The 22,359-nt window shown below is 38.2% G+C and overlaps 2 protein-coding genes across 2 annotated transcripts in view; one reads left to right on the top strand and one right to left on the bottom strand.

The window, feature by feature from the left end:
• The window catches only part of KIF18A (kinesin family member 18A), a gene marked incomplete at both ends in the record, with an annotated part of 38,114 nt that extends 32,418 nt beyond the window's left edge, over positions 1 to 5,696 (bottom strand). Inside the window, 4 exon segments of the mRNA XM_084263725.1 lie at positions 2,335 to 2,445; positions 3,419 to 3,523; positions 4,616 to 4,773; positions 5,369 to 5,696. Coding sequence (XP_084119851.1) covers positions 2,335 to 2,445; positions 3,419 to 3,523; positions 4,616 to 4,773; positions 5,369 to 5,696 — 702 coding nt within the window.
• Positions 5,697 to 7,236: 1,540 nt separating this feature from the next.
• The window catches only part of METTL15 (methyltransferase 15, mitochondrial 12S rRNA N4-cytidine), a 95,801-nt gene continuing 80,678 nt past the window's right edge, over positions 7,237 to 22,359 (top strand). The window contains exons 1-3 of the mRNA XM_084263647.1: positions 7,237 to 7,360; positions 8,081 to 8,143; positions 9,241 to 9,520. Coding sequence (XP_084119773.1) covers positions 8,127 to 8,143; positions 9,241 to 9,520 — 297 coding nt within the window. The 5' untranslated portion in view covers positions 7,237 to 7,360; positions 8,081 to 8,126. The remainder of the gene's footprint in view (positions 7,361 to 8,080; positions 8,144 to 9,240; positions 9,521 to 22,359) is intronic.

Below are 22,359 nucleotides of genomic sequence, written 5' to 3'. Positions count from 1 at the left end.
GACATAATCCTCCCCTCCTCTCAAGCATAAAGTCACTTCTGTGAAAAAGGCTTAAAACTCATTCACTCTTAAATGAGCTATTATTCATAGACTACAGTAGTTTATCTTGGAGAGCACACAATAGGAGTTTATTATATAAACCACACATTCAAGATATGATTGTCTATCAAATCATGACTTTTACAAATAACCTAGGCACTCAGCAGAAAATGACACTTAAATGAAAGCAATTAAATACCTTGATTGACAGTTAGACCATCTCAAAGTATATACTTCTTATTTTTCAAAGTCAGATGTTTATTGTAACAGTGTTTGGTAAACAATCAGAGGATTGTTATTTGTACTGCCTAACACATCATGCCAGTTTACAGTGTGTATATATACACCACAAAAATCCCTGGACCTTGTTCATTTTAGAACATAATATTAAAAGTGTTCACAAAAATCACTGAGAATAAGAGTTTTCATTCAGTGCATTGCAAGCAAACTACATTCTAAACATGTCTTTATATATATAGGTACTCAGAAATGCTGTATTTCCTGTTCCTACAGCAGATCTTTAATTGTGTTGCCAAATGTAAACAATCCTCTCACCTGCAAGCATTTTATTTCATTCACCTTTGCTGTCTGTAAGCCAGAAAGTTTGGAATAATGAATATTAAAAAAGTGTAAATCTGATCAAGTACAGCAACCCATTTTTTTCCAGCATTCAAAGTTGTGGGGAGATATGGGTATACTAATTTTGTCAGTATAGTTTATTTGATGACAAGTAGACATATCTGCAAGTGAGATCAATTTGCCAGAATAATTACAGAATGCAGGCTGGAAAAGACATTCTCCAGCATCCCTGTTTATAGAATTGCTTGCCTTCTTAAAGATATGAGTCTGCAACATCTCCCCAGTTTAATTGCTTGCCACTTATAGATACAAACTGAGGAGAATGCAAATCTTGCTAGATAAAACAACACAACTTTTTCCTGAGTAAAGGTGAGGGAGGTAAAACATTCCAGCCCAGCAACTAAAGCAACAGCAATCAGCAGTTCACTCTCTGATCTCATGTCTGTGGCAGTAAATTTGTGCTTTATTAGCAGCAGCACACAGACTACACCGCAGTTCTCAAATGCGACCACTTTGTAAGAAGTCGTCTCCTTAAATGTACAACCACTGGCAAGACCTTAGCATAAATTAAAACCAGGAAGGGCAATATCAAACTAAAATCTAAGGTATGTAAAAAAACATAGCAGTTTTGAGCAGGAATGACTTTTGCTCTCTTATGAATTTTTAGAGCTATTTAACACATTTGCTGTCTCTTATTAACCTCTTTTCTTGTTAGTATTGACAGTAGAGCTCTGGAGTGCTAACTCTACCTTGCCATCATCTGTGTCAAGATACAAACTCTTGGCTACAGTTATTAAGCATTGCCTAGGGCTGCACATACAGTTAAGAACTGCCTAATGGTTAGTTTAGTTGTAATGCAAGGAACAAAACTCAAATTCATTTTCATATTTTCCAAGCCAGAATGAAAACAAATAATTCAAGATAATGTGCAGTATGCACTAGCAAATGGAAACAAGTTTTAGCTAAAAAGACTGATTTTTTTGATGTTTAAAAAAGTGCATTTAAGAGATGCTCAAAGACTTCCAACTAGAGAAGAATAAGATGGTGGTTAGCAAGCAACAATAACCTGGAGAAGTCTTAATTCTTGCAGATTCGTATAACGCATGCAAAACTCATCTGTGGAACTAAAAATCAGCACTTCATTTTGATGATGCAAGTATGCGTGTGGAGATATTTTCAGAGAATATATGCTTTTCTTAAAACTTGGTACATATTAAGAATATTAAGGAATCACTTCAATGTAAAATCAACTTTAATCAAAATAAGGCTAAGAAAGTGCTAATTGAGATTCATAGTTTATACACAGACATATAACTGCATTCTACAGAATATTTTTCCTAGTAAAGTGCTGAGCAACATAATGAATCCAGAAAACACTAACCAAAAGCTGCAAAACTTTTGATTTTTAAGACTATAATACAGATGTATATTCAAAATTCAGAATTCCAGCTTTATGGAAAAGATATTTCTTCTAAGGAATACCAGTTTAACTATTGGAACTAGAAAGCTTTTTATTGAATTACTTCAAACATATTCACTATGAACTTTTACATTCTTACAAGGACTGAGAATTGAACAAGAAAAGTAAAACTTTAAATCTCCTCTGACCCAAACTAAGGTTCCACACAGTTTAATAAAAGCATCCATTGTTTTCAACTTTGAGGATAACCTACAACTCACAGTAACGGCCACTGTACGTCTGCTATATCATCTTACCTGAAAGACAGCATGGGAACGGGAAGAGGAGGCATTTATGTCCGTGGGATGTTGTGTTCTATTTTTATTTCCATAATCCAACATTTGAAGGATTTCCTCTGCTGATTTAGGCTTTAAGGGCAGAACAGAATATAAACACACTTGTTTTTTGTCAATTCCTGGAGATTCTACACTGATTTTAAAATACATGAACATTCACCCTCAAAAAAATAAATGGGCTTTTCAAACAGTCTCACCTAAAAATCACTAAGGTATGAAAAGCAAGCACCTAACTGCTGAAATTCAAGTCACAGATTATTTTTTAGTAATCAATTTAAACAAGTCTGCAAAGATCCTCCATAGTTAGAAAAAATTTATTTGAGAACGTTTAACTTTTCTTGCACTAATGAATTAAACAGTGATATACTATTCCTCCACTGCCCTGCCACCCCCCCTCCCCAAGATACAAGTTTTGGGAGGGATGATGTTCACAGAGTGAGCCAAAAAACAGTTTCCAGTTTAATCATTATTCCACATACATAAATGCTGGAAGCTACATAGCATGTAATAAACACTAAAAGGCTGCAAGAAAATAGGTCTGCAAGAGCTGATTTTCAGATTGGAAAAATAAGTTCTGTCACAGGTTTTGCCAAAGAATTGCTATGCTGGTCTGGAAAAGTACTAACACATTCAACTTATCAGACGTGGTTATTTAAAAATGCAAGTAACCCTGACACCTTGCAGAGGTGTAGAATACTACAGATGGCACTAAAGGCAGTAAGTTTCCTAAACAAAGGCTAAGATCTTTTAGCCAAAAACTAAATCTCCAAAACCTGAAGATGAGCATCAAACCACTGGTAATCTTTCAATAATGACTGAATACTTTTCTTACTTTGCATTCAAGAACATTAGCAGCTTTTTCTACAACTTGCTCTCCAACAAGTAGTTAACTAGATTTCCAAGTTACAAATATTCCAGAGATTATGGCCAAAAAAAGCCCGCTAGGAAATTATCAAGTTGAAGACAACTTTCAGAGATCAACAGGAACTTGCATGTTCTCAAACACATTGTGTGGCTTCCTAAATTTCGGTATCTATGTACATACCTGATGTAATGTTAGCCCCTGAACTACCACTCCTCTCTGGGTATCTTCACGAACAGCCAGAGGTCCCGAGTTCACCAGTAGATCACGGATCTGTTCATTGTAGACCTTTAAACATGAATTCAAAAGCTTTTAATAAAAATATCCTACCACTTCAGACAGGATTAAACTACCTAGAAATCAGAGTATTTTTCACTACTTAAGACAAAGTACCAAATTAATTCAGTATAATTTTTTCAAGCAGTTTACCTATATTCACCTTGAAATAATCAATTAATTCAATTTGCATGTAAATTTTTAGTCACTGAAGTAGGAGTCACTTTCTCCTAGTAAACAGCCTTTACGAAAAAAGCAAAGTTTACTACCTTACCTCCCAAAAATTTGCAGCAAACATGAATCCAGAGCATTTGTCTTTTATTGCACTTCATCAGCTATACTTCAATGAAATTTCTTACTCCAAATGTACTTGTTAAAATTCTAATATACCTTGTTTCTTCACCCATGAAAGTACTTGAAATAGCACACAGTAAAGCAACTATTTTGCTTCCTCCTCCCCCACTGAAACACTATTCTTCCACTAAGACTTTGAGGAGTCCAGAAGGCAACAATTTTACTACTTTTGCTTGACAGCAGGACAAAGACAGCTACTTGTAAAATCAACTATCATCAATGTTAGTCTTCTAACCCTAAGCCATCAAAGTTGGAAAAGAGACGGTGACAAACAACAGGAATATTTTTGAAGAACTAACCAGTGCCATAACAGCTCTAATTCAATGAGATGTACTATGTCTTAGAGAAATAAACTGAAAACTTTAAAATGCATAATTGAAAAGGGATTAGATACAGTTTCGTTGTGTGATTTCACAGTGCTTATAGGATTTCAGTACAAAGTCCTGAAATATAACCCTGAGAAAATATTTTCTTGTACACATCAACAGATGCTCAGAGGGATGTAGCTGATCAGCAAGACAGAAGTTATTAGAATGTTTAGTGAATATATTAGAGATTATCCTTTTTTGGCAGCATTCTGTAAAACAGTAACAGGTGCCTGTGAATAATTTGTGCTGAACCATTCCGTTCCATTCCAATCAAGGACATGTTTTGTCAAGTGCCAGAAAGGATTCACTAAGGTTTTTTTACTAAGATTTACTAAAGTCTACCTTATTCAAAATGACATAAGAAATCCTGGAATTCACTTACCTCTAAATAAGAGACAGCAACATTGCATATTTTATCTTCTTTTATTTGCTCCATACAATTATAAAGTGCCATCATGGTTAAATACATCACTCCAGGATCCTCAGGGGAACCTAACATCGTATGAGTCTTTCCAGCTCCCGTTGCACCATAAGCAAGCACTGATTTTTTACACAAAAGCAACAATGCAGAAAGATATAATTAACACCAAAAAGCTAATCGGGAATGCAAAAGTAGTGATACATACACCTGCCATTCTGCACAGCTATTTCCATAAACTGATCAAGTTTCTTATTCAGGTTTCATCTTTAGTGCTATAATCCAAAAGCTATTTCAAAACTATATTTATTTTGGAATTTTCAGTTAAAAACATAAAAAATTAAATGACAATTTTATTTTCTTACTCTCCTAACTCTCAGCCATGAAGTTATTGCCTGTAGGTATTTAATTTCCTCACCACATTTAATTTGCTATTTAAAAATCCAAGCTCTTAAAGACAGTTCAAAAGGCTACCATACCCAACAGCTTCTGCATAAAATTCAGAAACCCTAACATGAAATTGTTTTCAAAATAGAACACAGCAATCCTAACTTCTATAGGCTAAAAAATCAGTCTCTGATACCTGCAAATTAAAGCAAAAAGATCTATTTATACCTCAGCTTTTTTTTTTTTAAGAACACTGCAGCAAATACACTGTAGAAACTTCAATGAATTTAGTGAGGTTTATACATTCTAAAAGATAAACAGCAACATTACCTGTGCAGTTATATCCATTTAAGAAGCCATCGATAACACTTTTAGTAGTATGCTCAAAGACTTCCAACTGGGATGAACTCTCAGCAAAAACAGCATCAAACACAAATTTAAGATCTTTCTTTTTTCTTTTATTAATATCCCTATGGGTGAGTCTCTTCCCATGAAAGAAGCTAACTTCTTCCTCCTTCGGATCGAAGACCAATATATGCTGGTCAACAACATGAACAACCCTGCTATAGTTGCCCTCTTTTTCCTTTTGAGACTCCGGACGGACTCGGACCACCACTCTCACATGATTACAAACATCTTCTTCCTTAGCAGCAGACATATCAACATCCCTTTTGTCGTCTTTCCTCACTCCTACTGCTCTTCCAGATGAAGCAGATGAATCTTTTCTGCAATTGACAAAAGAGAGTGGAGGGCTTTATATTTCACATAGTTTATAGTTCACACCTTTAATCAGGACTAATAGCCTGAACCTGTGCTGGATTTGCCCATCCCTTGTGAGTAGCCCTCAGGACTGCTGCAAGCATAGTACAGCTTTTGAAAGTAGCATTGTGGCAGTTCAGGCCCAAACAGTGGCTGAGCACCGCTCATAACTGGCTCACTCCGACAGGAAAAAGAGCCTCCGTGGGCTGGGATAAGGACAGTTAGTCCACTGACAAAAGCACCGTTAAAGTAGAACAATAACTGCCAACTACACTCACGCCCGGTGATAACACAGAGTGCCTTACCGACCCGGAAATTACAGAGTGCTGCCTGACACAAGAACCGACCCGACACCTCGGCTGCACTCTGACTGCCCTGGAGGTACCCAGGAGCACCCCTCCCCAACCAGACCCTTTTACGGGGGAGCGATGTCAAGTTGCATGGAAACAGCCCGGGCTAACTCAGCTCACCTGGGCTGGCTGCTCGAGGAGGTTAATCCTGGCCTGGCCAGAACCAGGACAAGCATCAACTGGCCCAAAAAAGTGACGTAGTTTAGTGCAGCTTTAGGAAAACTAAGGAGCATTTTTCCTTGAGCATTTATAAGCTTATATCAACAACTTTAACAATTCATGCACTGGATTTCCTTTATTTTGAGCAAGTTTACAAACGAGCTACCCAGTATCCACAAAATTGAAGCAATCAGCTTTCTCCTTTTTCAGTAAGACACTGAGCAGCCAGCTGCCTGATTTGTCTGGGGTACATTGGTTTAGTCACGTAGCATGAAGGCTTAAAGAAACAGTTAAAGCGGGATTCACATCAACGCGACACGCATGGAATACAGAAGCACATTCCGCAGCCGTCAAACCAGCATTCCCTTGTAACGGGCTGCCCTAGCTCGTAACTGAGAGCCGTTCACTCCTAGCAGCTGACAGCAACCTCTACGGTAAAGGCGAAGCGGCGCTTCTCCAACTTCGGGGCATGCTTGTCCCCTTCTCAGCCGAGCCACCCACGGCCCCTAACCAGACCGAGACCAGGCCGAGAGACCGGGCCGTAACAGGGAAGGAGCGGCGTGAAGCAGTCAAGCGAAAGGGAGCTGGGGGTGGGGTGGGAGGCGGCCCAGCCCTACTCGGCCCCACCTAGCCCTTTAGCCCGTTCCTCATCCCACCGCAGGTAGCTGCCCCCCAGAACCCACACGCAGCACAGGCAAAGTCAGCAGCAAGAAGCTCAGCCCCTGCCACCCCCTGGGCCACCACTCACCTCAGCGCCAGGACCGAGCAAACCGCCGCCACTCCCGGGCGCCGAATTCAAACACAACCGTCCCGCCCCCCTCTCATTCCTATTGGCCAGCGCCACCATGACGCCAGCAGTGCGACGGCGTCTATGGTGAGTGCGCGGGGGTGACCGGTCGCACGGCTGGGGCCTGGCTGTCTCGGCGGGTGCTCCTGGGGTCCGCTCGGTCTGTTGCGCTCAGTGGGCTGGTGTTGCCTTTGGGATCAGCCCTTTCCCGCCTTATGGAGGTCGCAGGTGTCTTCTGTTAGGGGTGGGAGGAGCAGCCCCCGTGAGGTGTGCCGGGGGCGCGGTGCTTCCTGCGTTTTTTGAGCCTCTCCTGGGGAGAGTGGAGGGTCTGGGGGAAGGGGAGGTGAGGTGCCTTTGCTTGAGGGAAGAGGGGGAGGTAAGATACCTTGGCCTGGGGAAAGGGGGTGGTGGTGAGGTGTGGTGCTTTGATATGGGGGAAGGGCGGGGGGGGGAAGGTGAGATGCTTTTTCTTGGGGAATCATCTATTCAGGAGTGGGAGCTAAGGGGCAGTGATAGGGTCAAAGGTGAAGGGGTCTTCCCTCGCCCATTCTGGGTCTGGTGGGCTGAGCAGGTGGCCTCTTGCTCCCCAGCCACCTGCATGGGGAGCAGCCCTTAGCCTTTTTCATCTTTCACTGTGGGGGCTGGCTTGGGCTGGGGTATGGGCTGAGTGCTGTGTGCTGCGTCCCTTAGGGCCTCTGGGGAAAAGCATTATCGAATTGAGTTTTTGTTACCTGGCTCCCTTTATTGTCTGTTTCTATGGAAGTCTAACTGCCTCAAACTATGGCTGAATGCCACTTAAGGTGTGCTGAAAGAAAGTGTGCCTTTTGCTCACTTCTAGGAATACAGTCCCCAGTTGTGTGGAATGAGATTTATTGAAAGAAAAGCGTGCCCCTTCTTATCTAATATCTCCTGGGCTTGTTCCAGTGGGCAGTGTGAGTTGGATGGTGATTGTTGGTCTTTGTTCATATGATTTTTTCTGTATTGCAGATCACTGTAAAGCTTTAGGGCAATGGTATGCCTGTGCAAGGTTTAGATGCTTCCAGATTTAAGGTAAGGGGAGATAGTGCCCAGCTGAGGTTTAAATTCTTAGAAGAACAACTTTCCAGAGGTTGTGATTCAGCATGTTCATGTCTATGCAGCTAAAATATGTGAGGCCTCTAGCTAGGTAAATCCAAGCAAAGTAGGTAACAAAAAATCTGATAGTTAAGATAAGGTTATCAATCTGTTAATAGGATAAATGTAGTATGGCACTTTTTCAAATGGTTTAACTTCACATTTTGCAGCTTCCCTGCCTGGTAGGAGAGAGTGTATAATACAGCATTCCCAAAGATGCTTGTTCTGTAAAGAAATGCAGATGTCTTATAAAGCCTTGTTATTGCCTATGTTAAACTTCTACTTTTTTTTAAACGGAAGGTAAAAATTTGCTTAAGACATGAGGCCTTTTACTGGTAGGTTACTGGCTTGGTTTTGGAGTATTTTGGATGGATAAAATTGTCAGTTCTCCACAGGCAAGCTGTGTAGCTAACCACCCAGATGTTTCCAGGGTTTCAAATATTATTTCAATTAGTTATACACTGGAGAATTCTCCTCTCTGGCTGTGCTTCAAACATGTAATGCATGATGAGAGCCATATATCAACTACAAGTGTAACACTAAATTATAGCACCGTTTTAAATACGGTTGCCATATTTGATATGTTCTTTCCTGTTTTATCTGGAAATATGGAAGACTTGGCAACTAGTGCTACTGTTTGGAACTAGTGTGATTGTCTCAAGTTTGTCAAAAGGGTGGGGAAACAGTTTGAAAGTAAAGTCACTGTTCTGGTTGTGCTCACATTTGTTTAGTCATTTAATGTTTGCATCTATGGGACGTTTTAACACAATTGGAGCCCTATTAATGAAAGGGAAAAGAAAGTGTTCCTTTTGAAATGGGAACTGTTATTTCTTGAATGTGAATAATTGGTAGATTGAAAAAACAAAAAAAAAATTGAGAGGTTCTCACTTTTTGATGACATGGTGTTTCTATAAAACTGCCCATCTCAGAGTTTGTGAAGCTTTATTTAGAGCATTTTCACTTCATGTTTTAAACAAGCGTATTGTTTTAAATAGTTGTTTCCAATTAAATCCTGACATCTACTGTTTTTCTAGGTTGATCAACTCCAAAATGTTATCTTGCCGTCTGTGCCAAGTTTACAGATGTTTGTTTCTGTACAACTTAAAACTGAATTCAGTGAGTGTGGCTACTTTGGACAGAAGGATCCATTCTTCAGCAAAAAAGCTCTCTGACCATGAGTTAAAGGAGCAAGCTAACCACAAATGTGAAGCTGGAGCATTGCCTCAAAGTACAGAAAAGAGTAATTTTGGAAGATTGCACATACCGGTGATGCTGGAGGAGGTTGTTAATTGTTTATCCCCCCAGCCTGGCCAGGTGAGTTAATTGGTAAAATAACATTTGTGATTCAATAGCAGTCAGAAAAAAAAATAATTGTGTTGAGAGATAACTTTTGTTCAGAGGAATAAAGGGCTGCTCTTTAAGAATCATTTGAACCTTTTAAGGATTCTAAATTGCTTTGCACTTCAAATTAGGCTCTGTATTCAAAATAATAGAAGTCTGGTATCTGCATGCCTGAAATCCCCGAATAAGCAGCATTTGTTAAAAGTGTTATAATCTCTTTTGTCTTTCTGGATTGCTCTTGTTTATTTCAAGCATTGTGCTAATTACTAATAGTGGCAGGGAGTTCTCATGCATGGTTATGTCATCAGTTTGTGAAGAGCGCTCTTCCTTTTTTTATAAGAGGTAGTAAGTATCTAGATTTTAAAAACCATCATCACACACTGCGTTCTGAGATAATTATTTCCATGGCTTCCCTTGGTTTGAAGCGCTGTATTTCCTTAGGTTATGCGTACACAGCATCATGTGGTGCACTGTAGAGGTACTGTAGTTATAAAATGACTGTGTAAGATACTGGATAATGGTTTAGTGTCAGTAATGTGGAAGTATTGCAAGTTGTCTTACTTGGCTACAGTGCTGTGAGTAGATTCCTTTCCATATCTGTGGTAGCTAAGGTCTCCGCACTGCACTGTTGATACACCACATACAGATATACAATGTAGTTGCAAGTGTACTGTTATACAGTCCTTTAAAAAAATGATACACTGAAATAGTTTTCACCTGAGGGATCCTAGGTACAATATTAAACTGAAAGGATTTCTTATGCAGCTTAACGTTTTTCACATTTCAGATGCTTTCATTTCCGATTTTAGTGCTTTTTGTTTCATAAAATTTAGGCTTGTTAATGTATAGTTTTACTACAAACACTGAAATGGTACATAAGTGAGTAGAAAACTTAAAGTGTGTGTACGCTTGTTTATGCATTTTCCAGCAGTGGCAAAGGGATATGACAAGTCTGAGGTGGATTTGAGGATCAAAAAATTGCTGTCAAATCTTGTTGCACTGCTTTGTGAGACTTTCTTTAGTTTGGAAGATAGTGCATCATTTTAAAAAACAGAGAATCCAAGTAGTGTAATTGTTGTAACAAACACGTTGCTTGTACACGCATCCTACTTTTAAAGATACCTGAGCTAGTAAAGTGCATAGGAACTTTAAGTTCAGGTTTCATTCAGATGTCAGAACGAGGATGAAATTTCCACACATTAAAACATAAATTGTGATACTGTATGTATATTTTCTGCTGTGTAATTTTCTACTGAAGAATTAAGAGGCTGATGAAATGACTGATTATTAAACTGTGTTGATATAGAAAACAAAGCAAAACTTATGAAATAAACTCTATTCATAGTTATAAATTGTGCAGAGTAACTGTGGTAACTGGAGGCTTTTTGGTGATTTAAATATTTATGGATGTAAAATACCTTGTTATTTGGGTGGGATTTTTTTCAAGTCTGTACATAAATGGCTTTGCAGATTCCAGAGCTAGTGGTGAACCGCTAGTAACAGAGCACAAGTGTATATCTTGAACAGAAGCTTTTATGATACTGTTAACCTGTTTAGCATATCTGAAAATGAAAACAGCACTTATATTTTTTATTTTTAAAGCACTTTCTGAAGACTGAAGTTTTGAGAAGTAGTGTACAAAAAGATGCAGTGTGTCAAGTGAGTTGTGCTGGAGTAAGCATCAGTGAAGTTTTGAACAAGCATTGAAACTGTTTCTCACTGACACAAATGGTGGCACAATTTCTGTTAACACCAGTATAAACCTAGGACTGTTGTATCAATTTACACTTTGAAGGTTAGTCATGACTCCGAGGTCTGTGAACACTTTCTTTTGTGGGCAGGGAAGGCAATGTTCTCATCCTGGATTTTGTTTTTCTGCTTTATTCTCTGCTGTGCTCACAGAGATTTCCTTTACTTAGCTTTAACAAAGTTACATGCTTTGTTATAAAAAAGCTGGCTTGGGCCTCTCTTGTGTCCTAATACAAGGAGTTGCCAATATAAAGAAAATCCTATTGGAAAGACAATGTTCTCCCTAAGGTTTTGGTCAGTGAATGGGTTTTTCGTTGTACTTAGGGGGGTTCCTAAGGAAATAAATGTAACCTGTTAAGTCACAGCTGAGATAAAGATGTTTGTACCCTCCTACTGAATATACTTGTTGATTGTTGACTTTGTGGAATCTGTTTGTCAGGCAATGAAGCAATAGTATTTCCACTTATCTTTGAATCTTCTTTTATTGCCTTAGAGCTTGTTTCTACAATGTCCCTGTAGCAGCTCTGTCTTTGAAGCACATTTTACAAATGAGTTTTTACTGATCTACCTCATTTCTCCTCAATGAAAAGTCTGTTGCAGTAAATCCCCACACAAGTAATTTCCTCTAAGTTTACTGTATTGACTAAACTGCATTTTAGTCTTCTCAGTGCACTGGTGTTCTTTAAGCATACTTAACCAGTGTTTCTGCAGTTGTCTGGTCACCTTGAGTTTTCTCTGCTCTCTTAAAGGTAGTGAGGAACCAAACATATTTTCAGAATGGATGTTTTTGGACATCCAGAAGCGTGTTTTCTTGATTTTTCACCCTATTTTTTCTATGCAGTAGTAACTTGCCTTTAAACTAGAGCTGTGAGTCTCTTTCATACCATACTAGCAGTGAGTTCTAGTATGAATGCCAGAGGGGCCTTAATACAAAGGTTCTTACAGGTTGCATGGATCTAGGAGATGCTTTTGACAGTGCTCCAGCATGAACAGCACACTTCTATACATAAAATTAAACCTCTAACTAGAACAAGAAATAAGATTATACCTTACTCAGATTTATGGGGTAGCCTGTAGTCTGATTATATCTGTGTTTTTGCATCAAATATGTTCTAGAACTGACTAAAATTGAGAGATAGTAAGCTCTAGGAGTTATTTGGTTTATGATGGTTCTGGAAACTTTTTTAAATATCTGTAAATTAAATGGTAGGTGGGCAAACTCGAGGTGAGAAAGAATGAATGAGATCATTCCTTTTTCTCCAGTGTTGAAGTGATTCATCAGAAACAGAGTTAATATCAGATGATCTTTTTATCTCATTATATTAATTATGTAAAAAAAGATCCCCAAACATCTGACAACTTGAGTTAGATAGGACTTCTTGTGGAGTTATTCCCTTTGATTCTTTGGGAAGTTACTCAGATTATTTTTGCAACCTGGCTTTCATTGAAAGGGGGTATCCTCTTTGTCTTGGAAACAATGTGTCATACCTAGGTTCTAGAAAGTGACAGATGTTTCTTGAAACATTCCAGCCTTGCAATGAGCTTTCCTTGTGGACTCTCAGGTGTACAGTGCATTGTTCTCAGGATAGCTATGCAAATGTCAAATGATCTTTTTCAGCTGACAGGGAATGCGAGCGTGCTTTCCAAAATAACAGGAGGAAGCATAAAGCACTGCTGACAGACATCGGCCTTTCGTCACTAAATCTCTGTTTGAGCTCTGCAGTTAGTTTGAAGATAATAACCTTGTACCTCCTGAAGTTCTGCTGCTGCTACTAGATGTTTTTGGTCTGGAGCAGTGGTTTCCTCCCTGTTTGGCAGAGACAGTTAGTCAAGTATTAGATGATACTCAAAGGAAGCTAAGGCTGACTGCCCGTGTGCAAGATGGGAGTCAATGGTTGTGAATGTGTTGTTTGGTTTCTTTATATTCTTGTCCATATGTGAGTATTCTGGGGTTTTTTTTTTGCCTTATGCTGAGTGTAAGCTCTTAAGGACAAAAATAACCTCTCTCTGTACAGCACCCAGCAGAGTGGACTTCTGTTTTCTGAGGAGGGTTTCCAAGTATAATACTATATAAATAGTTACGTGGCTATGCTGGTGTCCACTATACTTAGTGTAATACTTCCAAAGCCGTCTGCAAACAATTTTATTATTGGAGCAACCCATTTACATTAAAGACTCTTGAAGTTGAACTTTTCTGCAGGTTTTCAAAGATAAACAGGAATTGAGAAGTGACCTGGAAAAAATAATTCTGAGTTCTGAAGTAGTATGAAGTTTTTTTGTAGGATGCAACCAAAATTACAAATTTGGCATGATATATTAATTGCCTTGTGAGACAAGTGCTGAAATACTTGTTTTGGAAAAGCACAACACTTCATGGTTATAGTAACTGGGTTTGTATTTTTTGCCTATTTTCCACTGGACTTGTAAAATGAAAGTAGGTTACAAAACACAACTTTCTGTTCTTTATTGTAAAAACAACTATTTTATGTTTTTTGTTGGAAGCATGTTGAAAATGTTTTTCCATATGCAAAATGTATGGTTAGTTTTTCTGTGGCAGCAGCACAGTGATTTCTGTGGTGATTGATAAGCCATTGTTGTAAAACAAGAAGAAAGTTACTGGAACTTGCAAGAGGCAAGAGGTTGTTGCAGAGAAACTCTGAAAATATTGTAGTAATTACTGAGCACACTTTTTTCTGTGTTACTTTAGTGTTACTGGAGCATAGTGAGAGTTATTTCAGATGGTGGTTTAATTCTGTGCACCCCTTTAGTCACTCTTGTTTTGCCTTACTTCCTGGTTGGGCATGTTGAGGATTTCCAAAAGAGGCTAGCTGGGTTCCAGATCATAGCTGTGTAGGCAGATGAGGAACGTGTAGAGTGCATACATATTGAGCTATTGAGTTTTGATTCCTGCTTTTTGGGGCTTCAGTTAATAAGCATATTAATTTTCTGTGGTGTGGAACAGGATACTGAAGTGGAATGTCATCAGATAGATGGCACTGTTTAAAGTACTTGGCTAAAATCCTACTTCAGAAGGGTTTGTTTTGGTGAAGCTAGCATTGGAAGGTAGTGCATGAATATGGAAAATGCTTTCAAAATATTTTCACAACATTTGAAAAAGTTTGGAAAACCAGACCCTATTTGCTTAAGTTCCTTAACTTATATGTGATTGTTCTCTGCTGTGACAAGCAGTCTAAATAAAAAAGTAACAAGGTAGATGGAGTATTATGTAACAGTGTGATTCCAGCAAATGTCATACAAATTCAACAGTATCTGCGTCTTGGTGAGTTCCATCCTGAGATGAGAGAGGAAAGGAAGGAACAAGGAGGAAAAACAAGGCAGGAGGTGATGTTGATGAACAGCTTGTCAGTTGAGAGGATGGAGAAAGTCCAGTCAGGCTCTTTAAGTTTCTTGCTTTGCTGTCTCCTGTCATGGGTCCCTAAAAAATAAAGGGGTCATAAATTCCCTAATGGCAGACAGATTAAGACACGTACTATTCATTTGGACCACTGCACAACTGGTCTTGTTTTTGAAGCTGGTGCTGCTGTGTGATTATAGTTGCAGGAAATGAAAAATATTCACGTATCCCATCTGAATGATGGCAAGAAAAAAATGAGGCATGGTGGAGAAATCAATTTAGCTTTTACTTTTTTTTTTTTTATACTTCAAGATTTTGCCTTTTGGAGAGAAAGTAAAAAAAACTTGGAGAGGGGAGACTAAGTTGATGGCTACAGCTACAGAAGGAGGAATCTTAGCTGTAATTCTTGGACATCTGCCCAACCACCTCTTCTTGCCACCTGCAGCATGGCTCTCGACAGGCATATCTAAAAGCTATTATCATCAGCAGCGAGACACCTCTCACCAACTTTGTTCTGCATCTCTCTATTGCAGCAAAGGAAGGGAAGCCTGCAGCTGCTATCTCCAAAGAGACCAGCAAGGGAGCTTGGTCTGCCTACTGGGAACAACTTCGCAGATGCGCCAGATTTCATTTTATTGTAATCCTGGGTTAGCTCGCTGTTATCACTCTATCGCATAACAAATGATAGTGCTTCAGGAGACTATTTAAGACACTGTGTTATAATAAAGCAAGATTCAATGCTTTTGGGTGACTCAGCTTGTAATGACGCTGTATATGCTCTCCTTTTCTGTTGTGACAGCATTAGTCTTTGCACCTCTTGGGGAAAACTAATAAAATTCACCAGAAAGTAATCTAAGCCCTTTAAATTTTAACTTGAGTGAGCCTGTGATCGCAGAAAGGGTGATAATTAATATATGTAGCTACTCATTTCCTCCCCATCTAGTACTGTGTGTCTTATTTAGTCAGCCTTTTGGCTAAGCTTTCTTATTAAATATTTGAATTTGAGTTTGCAAACAGGAATACAGACTTTTTCTACCACACAAAATATTACTAAGAATTTAAGATCACGATTGGAGTATGGGAAATATCTACAGGTTTTTTTCTTACTTTCTTGTCTTTCTGCTTAAGCTAATCCTGTTGTGAGTAGCTTTGCACAGGCTTGTTCTGCATGCAGGTATTTAAAACGTTAAACTACCAAATTTGATATTTAAATGAACGGATATCTGAAATCATCCAAATGTGTGGTCTGATTTGCTTAAATATATTTTTCTTCCCAGAGTTTCAGAGCACAGAATCTTTATTCCAGTGGTGTTTGCTGGCGCTCAGCAGCTTGGGAGAATATTTTTCTAGTAATTATTTTAAACACTAAAATAAACTAGCACAGTTTCTGGCTTCCTCTTTATAAGAAGGTGTAATTTCTAATGTTAAATTGCTGTAGGCACCTGGCAGCCGAGACTTATCAAAAACATGTACATGGGGTTTTTTGGGTTGGCTAACCATAAATATTAAAAAATGGATTAGATTTTCAGTTGAGCCTTTGTAAAATTTTCATTGCATCTTAAATATCTCTTCAGTTATAACTGAGGTAGCAGAGGAAATCAGCTCTATCTTGCAAAGTCTAGTGATTAGCTGAAGTCATTCAGACATTGAAATTTTAATTTCCTATGGAAATGTTAATAATGGTGCACTTGACTCATAATGTCATTAAATCTAGTTCCAGACAACATTAGTCTCAGGAAAATGAGTAAAGTAAATAATGCATACTGAAGCAAGGCCTGCCAGAGCTGTCTAAGAGCAGGTGACAAAGGCAGGTGGTGGCTTTTGTTTGCTTCTCAGCTCTGATCTGAAGGGACCGGGAAAGGGACTCCTCTGTTCTTTTGCATTGGAAAAAATTTCTCCCAGTAATCTTTCTGGATGTTTCACGCAGTTATACAACATGTTTTTATACGTCCATGTGTTTGGATATGCAAGGAAGGCCGCTTGGCATGCACTGGGGGTCTGGGATGCAGCTCCCTCTGCTTCTGAACATGTGGGGATAAGAGTGGTTTACCAGCAGGTGGACTTTTGCCGGGCTTCTGAAGGACCTACAGCTGATGACTGAGCAAGATGGCATGTATTTTTAATATAAATTGTAGATGTTTATGAGTGGGGTATTCCACTCTGTTCTCTAGAATTAAGGTCACACACTGAGGTATTCAGTTCTAGAAAGTAAGTGAAGAAGACAAAATCATAACAAAGAGGAGGTAAAAATGCTGGTTTATATTTCGATACCCAAAAGTCTGTAAGTAAAGGAGTATCTTGCCTATAAAATTGCTGTTTCATATTTAGCTGTAATCAGAAAATTGAACCCATGTGAAGATAGTGTATCTGAAATTAATATTGAGGCTGTTGAGTGATTGATGGGTGCTAAAAAGTACTGTGTTTATAACAATCTTTTTTCCCCTCTGTGGAATGATGTAGAGATGGTTGATAAAGCAAGTTACTGAAATGCTGGAATATGCAGACCTAGTCAGTGATCTTACAGATATTTTAGCTGAATACTAGTATAATTAAGTACCATCCTCTCTTAGTGTGCTGATGAGATGAATATGAAATATGGGTGATCATAGTTGCGTTATGTTGAATTGTTGAATAGACCAGTACTGGGAAATAATTTTATATTTTAGTTCAACAATATATGAGAAGGCTGTTTTCCTGCAAAATGCCAACTATTTAGGTTTCTTTTTTTAATATATATTGTTAGACTTGGTGTATAAACAACATTTTAATAGTTTAATTCTCAGAGGTGCTTTTGCAGTCCAATTATGTTCCATCTATCAGTCCCTATTTTTTGAAAACAAAAAAGTGATGACTTTTTATATAGGTGAAAGACATGTACTGTGTAGAACTGATAGGAGATACTCTTTGCTTGCAATTAAAATTCCTTTTTTTGCTGTGTACTTTATTTGTTTCTCTTCTCTTTAGTAGATACCAGAAAACGTGGTTTGTATGGTGTAGGTTATTGCCATTAGCAAAAACAGCTAAGAGGTTTTTTGGTCATCTTTATTTTCTGTAGGTGATGCCGTAAGATCTTTTTATCACTTTCTAATATTTCCATTGGCAAGTTCAGCTCTTGCACACTTGAGCAAGGTTTGTATGGAAATTGTCTTTATAGATCTATTTATTCAGTACAAAGCTGCTCATATACTTCATAGTACCAAAAAAGTTATGTTGATGATACTGCAAAGTGCAGGGTTTTGGGAAGCTTCTTGCATATATTTTCAAGTTTAGTGCAGGCAAAATTGGAAAGACTGCTTTGCTCTACAGGGCAACCTCAACCACTTTTTGCCACTTTTTGCTGTTTTTGTTTTCCAGATGTTGCTTTTTATTCCTTTTTGTTAAATATTTTTATATAATAACATGGCAGTATCTTGTCACTAAATTGAGGTGACATTAGAGCATACACTCAAATAGTAAGAGATTTCATTTTTGGATTAACTTACAGAAGTAGCAGAATGCAAATTGCAGGCTTTTTTGGGATCAGAGGTAGGGACTTTAGAGCATCTAGGTGTCTGTACAGCATGTTGTTCTCTAGATTGATAGTATTTTCCCTTGGGAGGCAAAAGTTGTGAAACAATTATTAAAAGTCAAAATAGATACTCTGAAGCTTCGAAAAAGATGTCTGATTTACCTTATGAGACTCAGCGTTTGCACGAAATATTTTATGTTCTTGTAAGAGGAAGGAAAGGTTATTAGTATGCTAAAGACTAAATAATGGTTCTTCCTAAAATGCAATGATATAAATATATCCCGATAAAAATGCAAAAATATCTTGGACTATCTCTGACCTCTCATTTTCTTAGTCCTAGGATAATTTTTCTTATTTGCATGTAAATAACAGCAAAATTTGTGTGTTAATATTTTTTCAGCTGTGATTTTGTGTAGTTTCTTTACTTAGAGAAATATATTAACATGCATTTATCTAAAAGGAGATTTCTCTAGTAAAAAATCTTGTCATCCAACACGTAACCAACTTTACAGCATGCCTCACTGTGCCAAGATTTTTTTAACAATCCATTTTATTGGAAATATTTTTAAAAGTCTTGCCTTTTGGCAGGCATACAAAACAAGTATGCCTTTTCAATTTTTGTATACTTAATGGGAATCAAAGGTAAATTCTTAGGTAGTTGTGCAAAAATAAAAAAATACTTTCTCTTGAGTCAACCAAAGAAGCAGCACTTAAAACTGAGAAATATAATAAATACATTTTATAGGTACATGCTTTAGAATCTATCCTAGGGGTTGGTGGTTAGTCTTCACTTTTCAAGATTAGTCTGAAGTTGTTAAATGACATTAAGAAGTTGCATATCTTTCAGCTTCCATGAGGTAGATTCTTTCAACAGGTGTCACTTCTAGCAGAGCAGTAAGTGCAGAGGAGAAAGATTCATAGACGCTTTTTATTTTCTTATGGATATATCTATTACCTGCCTAGTAATTTGGTCACTGAAATGCAAACATAATGGAGAAAAAAGAGAAATCTTTTTATTGATACCTTTTCCTAGAAAAAAGAATTCTAGATTTCTGATAGATGTAGAACAACTTTTTCACAATGAGGGTGACAGAGCCCGGGGACAGGCTGACCAGGGGCATTGTGGAGTCTCCTCTGGAGATATTCAAGACCTGTCTGGATGCCTCCCTGTGTGACCTGTCCTAGGGAACCTGCTTTGGCAGGGGGGTTGGACTTGATGGTCTCTGGAGGTCCCTTCCAACCCCTATGATTCTGTGATGCTGTGATTTTGTAAGCTTTGACAGGTGCCCTTCTGTAAAACCCGGAGATAGATGTTGCGAGGTGTGAAGTGAGTGCACATAGTGTATTTTCTTTGAGAGTATTTATATATTTTTAATAGAAGAATTTTGTAGATGGGTAGTTGTTTAGCAGGACTGAATACAGACCTCTTTGGCCTTGAGTTTATAACAATTATCTAGGGAAAGTATACAAATTATAGAGTAACCTCTTTCACATAAATGGGAAATGCTGTCTTATTGAAAAGCCTTTGTTAATACAATATAAACCACTTCTGAAGTAGTAAAATCTTCCTTGGCCACAACTAGCTCCTAATTAGTAGTGTGTGGTTTTTCTTCAATAATATAGTAGTGTTATGTTTACTTCTTGGTGAGACATTAAAAAGTTTAACTTAATTTTTATAAGTAATCTTATTCAGATATTTTGAGTATGGCTTAGTATAGGTTAAACAGTTATTCACTGCAAACAGATTTGACCTGGTGGAATAAAAGCATAAACTAAACACAGTAGATTCTGTAACAAAAATATTTAACAGTTTTTTTGGCCTTTTGAAAAGTATCGATTTCTGTAGTTCATGTACTGGTTGTAGTTGAGGCATAAGAATTTTTTTTACAGCAAATGTGTAAAAATAATTTTTTATGCTCAGGACTATTTGTACAGCTACAGTCTAACCATTAGTTTATGGTTGAACAGTTACTGTTTGTACAGATACAGACATAAAAAACTTGCATTACACAGCAGTCTGTGTTTTATATCCAATTTTTATCAAGAGAAAGGAGGTTGACTGGAGTATCATGTAAGTATTACAGAAGACTAAGTATATGAAAAATGCTTCTTGGCATAGCAGGTGTCGTTTATGTCCTTTGTTTTCCAATTTGTAGAGTAACGCAGTAGAGGGTAACTGAGTTGTTCAGTTGTCACTTGAAATCGTCCCATTGGAAGATTTTGGAGATTGCATTGTTTCTTTATCATAGAATGGTTTGGGTTGGAAGGGACATTTAGAGAGACCCTGTCCCTCTAATTAGACGAGCAGGGAGAAATTTATTTAATCAGGTTGCTCAGAGCCATGTTAAACCTGACCTTGAATGTTTCCAGGAATGGGGCATGTACTGCCTCTCTGGGCAACCTGTGCCAGTGTTTCACCATCCTCATTGTAAAAAACTTCCCCCTCTGTATTGTCCCCTCATATTGCTCCTTAAAGCCTGGTTCTATTGCAATAAGCCCTGTTAAAATTTTTTTTCCCCATCTTTCAAGCCCCATTTAAGTACTGAAAGGCTACAAAATGCCTTCCCTCAGCCTTCTCCAGCTCAATTCATTCTCCAGATAAATAAATTCAAATTAATTACACAGAAATCATCTTTGCAGCTGTCCTGTAAGGAAGCACAGAAATATTGGAATCATAGATATGAGGCAGAACTTTGAGACATCAGTTCCAAAACTATGCTTTGGGGGCCCTGGCAGAGTTGTCCCTTTTCCTGCTTTTTCAAAGAGGTTTACATTTTGAGTTAAATGTTTGGTTTAGAACTTTGATGCAAATGGAGTGACATCTACTTGCAGTTGGTGAGCGTGTCTGGGAAGCAGAGCTTGAGTTCCCCAGTTTGACAGCCAGAAAAGTAAGAGCCGGTAATGAGACGTGTCTGTTTGCAGCAGTGACCTGTGAATGGCACAGGAGTTGCGTGGCAGAGCTTCCAGTGTTCATTTCTTGAGTTTTCTGTGCCATGCTGGTAAGTTAAATTGGCTTATGGAGGTACCTAGTAGGTAGCAGTGCTTGGAGAAATGAACTAGAAGCAGGAGGACCTGTGTGTGAGAAAATAGTCTAGAATTACTCCCTTTTTTAATATTTTGTTCCCCCAATACTTAATGTCTTGAAATTATCCCTTTTATTATTGATATTTCAATCAGTGAAAGTTAATTTTAAATACATAGATTTGTAGATCACAGTGTAGGTTCTGGACAAAACATGACTTAAGATTCTTTCTCACTTAATTCATGCTCATTTTAACCCTCAGGACCCCATAGCTGTTCTACCCTGTGTTCCAACCCTGAAACTGAACACTTAAGTTTTTTCAAGTTTATTTGGTTTGCTTGTCATGCAGCTTAAGAGATCTGAAACTGCACTGTGCTACTACTTTGATATATGTTCCTGCTTCTTCTCTTTGCTGGTTGTGCAGCCATGGAGTGAGCTCACCAAAACTATTGGTTCCCTTGTGATTGGTTCTTGGGTGAATAAGCAAGCTGATCTAACCTATGACTACAGGGCTGCTGTCCAGCTAGCTTGAGATGGTAGTGAGCAGCCAGTTCTGAGAAATGAGACGTTTACATCAGTTTGTATGTATGTAATGTAAGGCTTCTTAATGGGTTGCCTGTCTTGGGTCTGGACATCCCTCATCCACTCTTCATTCCTCCCTGTTGGTACTATCAGAGCAGAATCTGAGGGAGAACAAGAGACAGCTTTCTCTGTCTGAGATCCTGCGCTTGACATTATCAAAGGACAACTGGGAGAGAAGTCTTGCTTTTAAATCTAATATGTTTTGGAGGTCCATGAGAATATCAGTGAGAGCCTTTCACCCAGAATTATCTTCCTGTTATTTTTGTTTTCGAAGTTGAAAATGCCATTACTGCGTAGTGCAATGGTAGAATGTTCTAATTTTAAAACATAAGCAAACATGTTTTGCCTCTAAACAGGGAAATGGCTGAAGCATTTTTGTTACTTTTTCTGTACCCTGCTCCCTCTGATCAACTGAAGAACTTCCGACATGTTAAAAATTCTGCCTCCAATTCTTAAAGTCAGTCAGGGCTCTAAGCGGCAAAACCCAGGATCTTTCAATGAAAAATGATAGGTATTAACAATATAGTGGTACTTGCCTATAAAAAGAGGTTTAAAATATGCTGCTTCAGCTTCAAACTGTACAAAGCATTACTTGT

This window comes from Gallinula chloropus (assembly GCF_964237585.1).
Source record: "Gallinula chloropus genome assembly, chromosome: 4".
Taxonomy (NCBI): domain Eukaryota; kingdom Metazoa; phylum Chordata; class Aves; order Gruiformes; family Rallidae; genus Gallinula; species Gallinula chloropus.
Note: the sequence above shows the minus strand (reverse complement) of the source record. Positions and strands in the feature narration are given on the sequence as shown.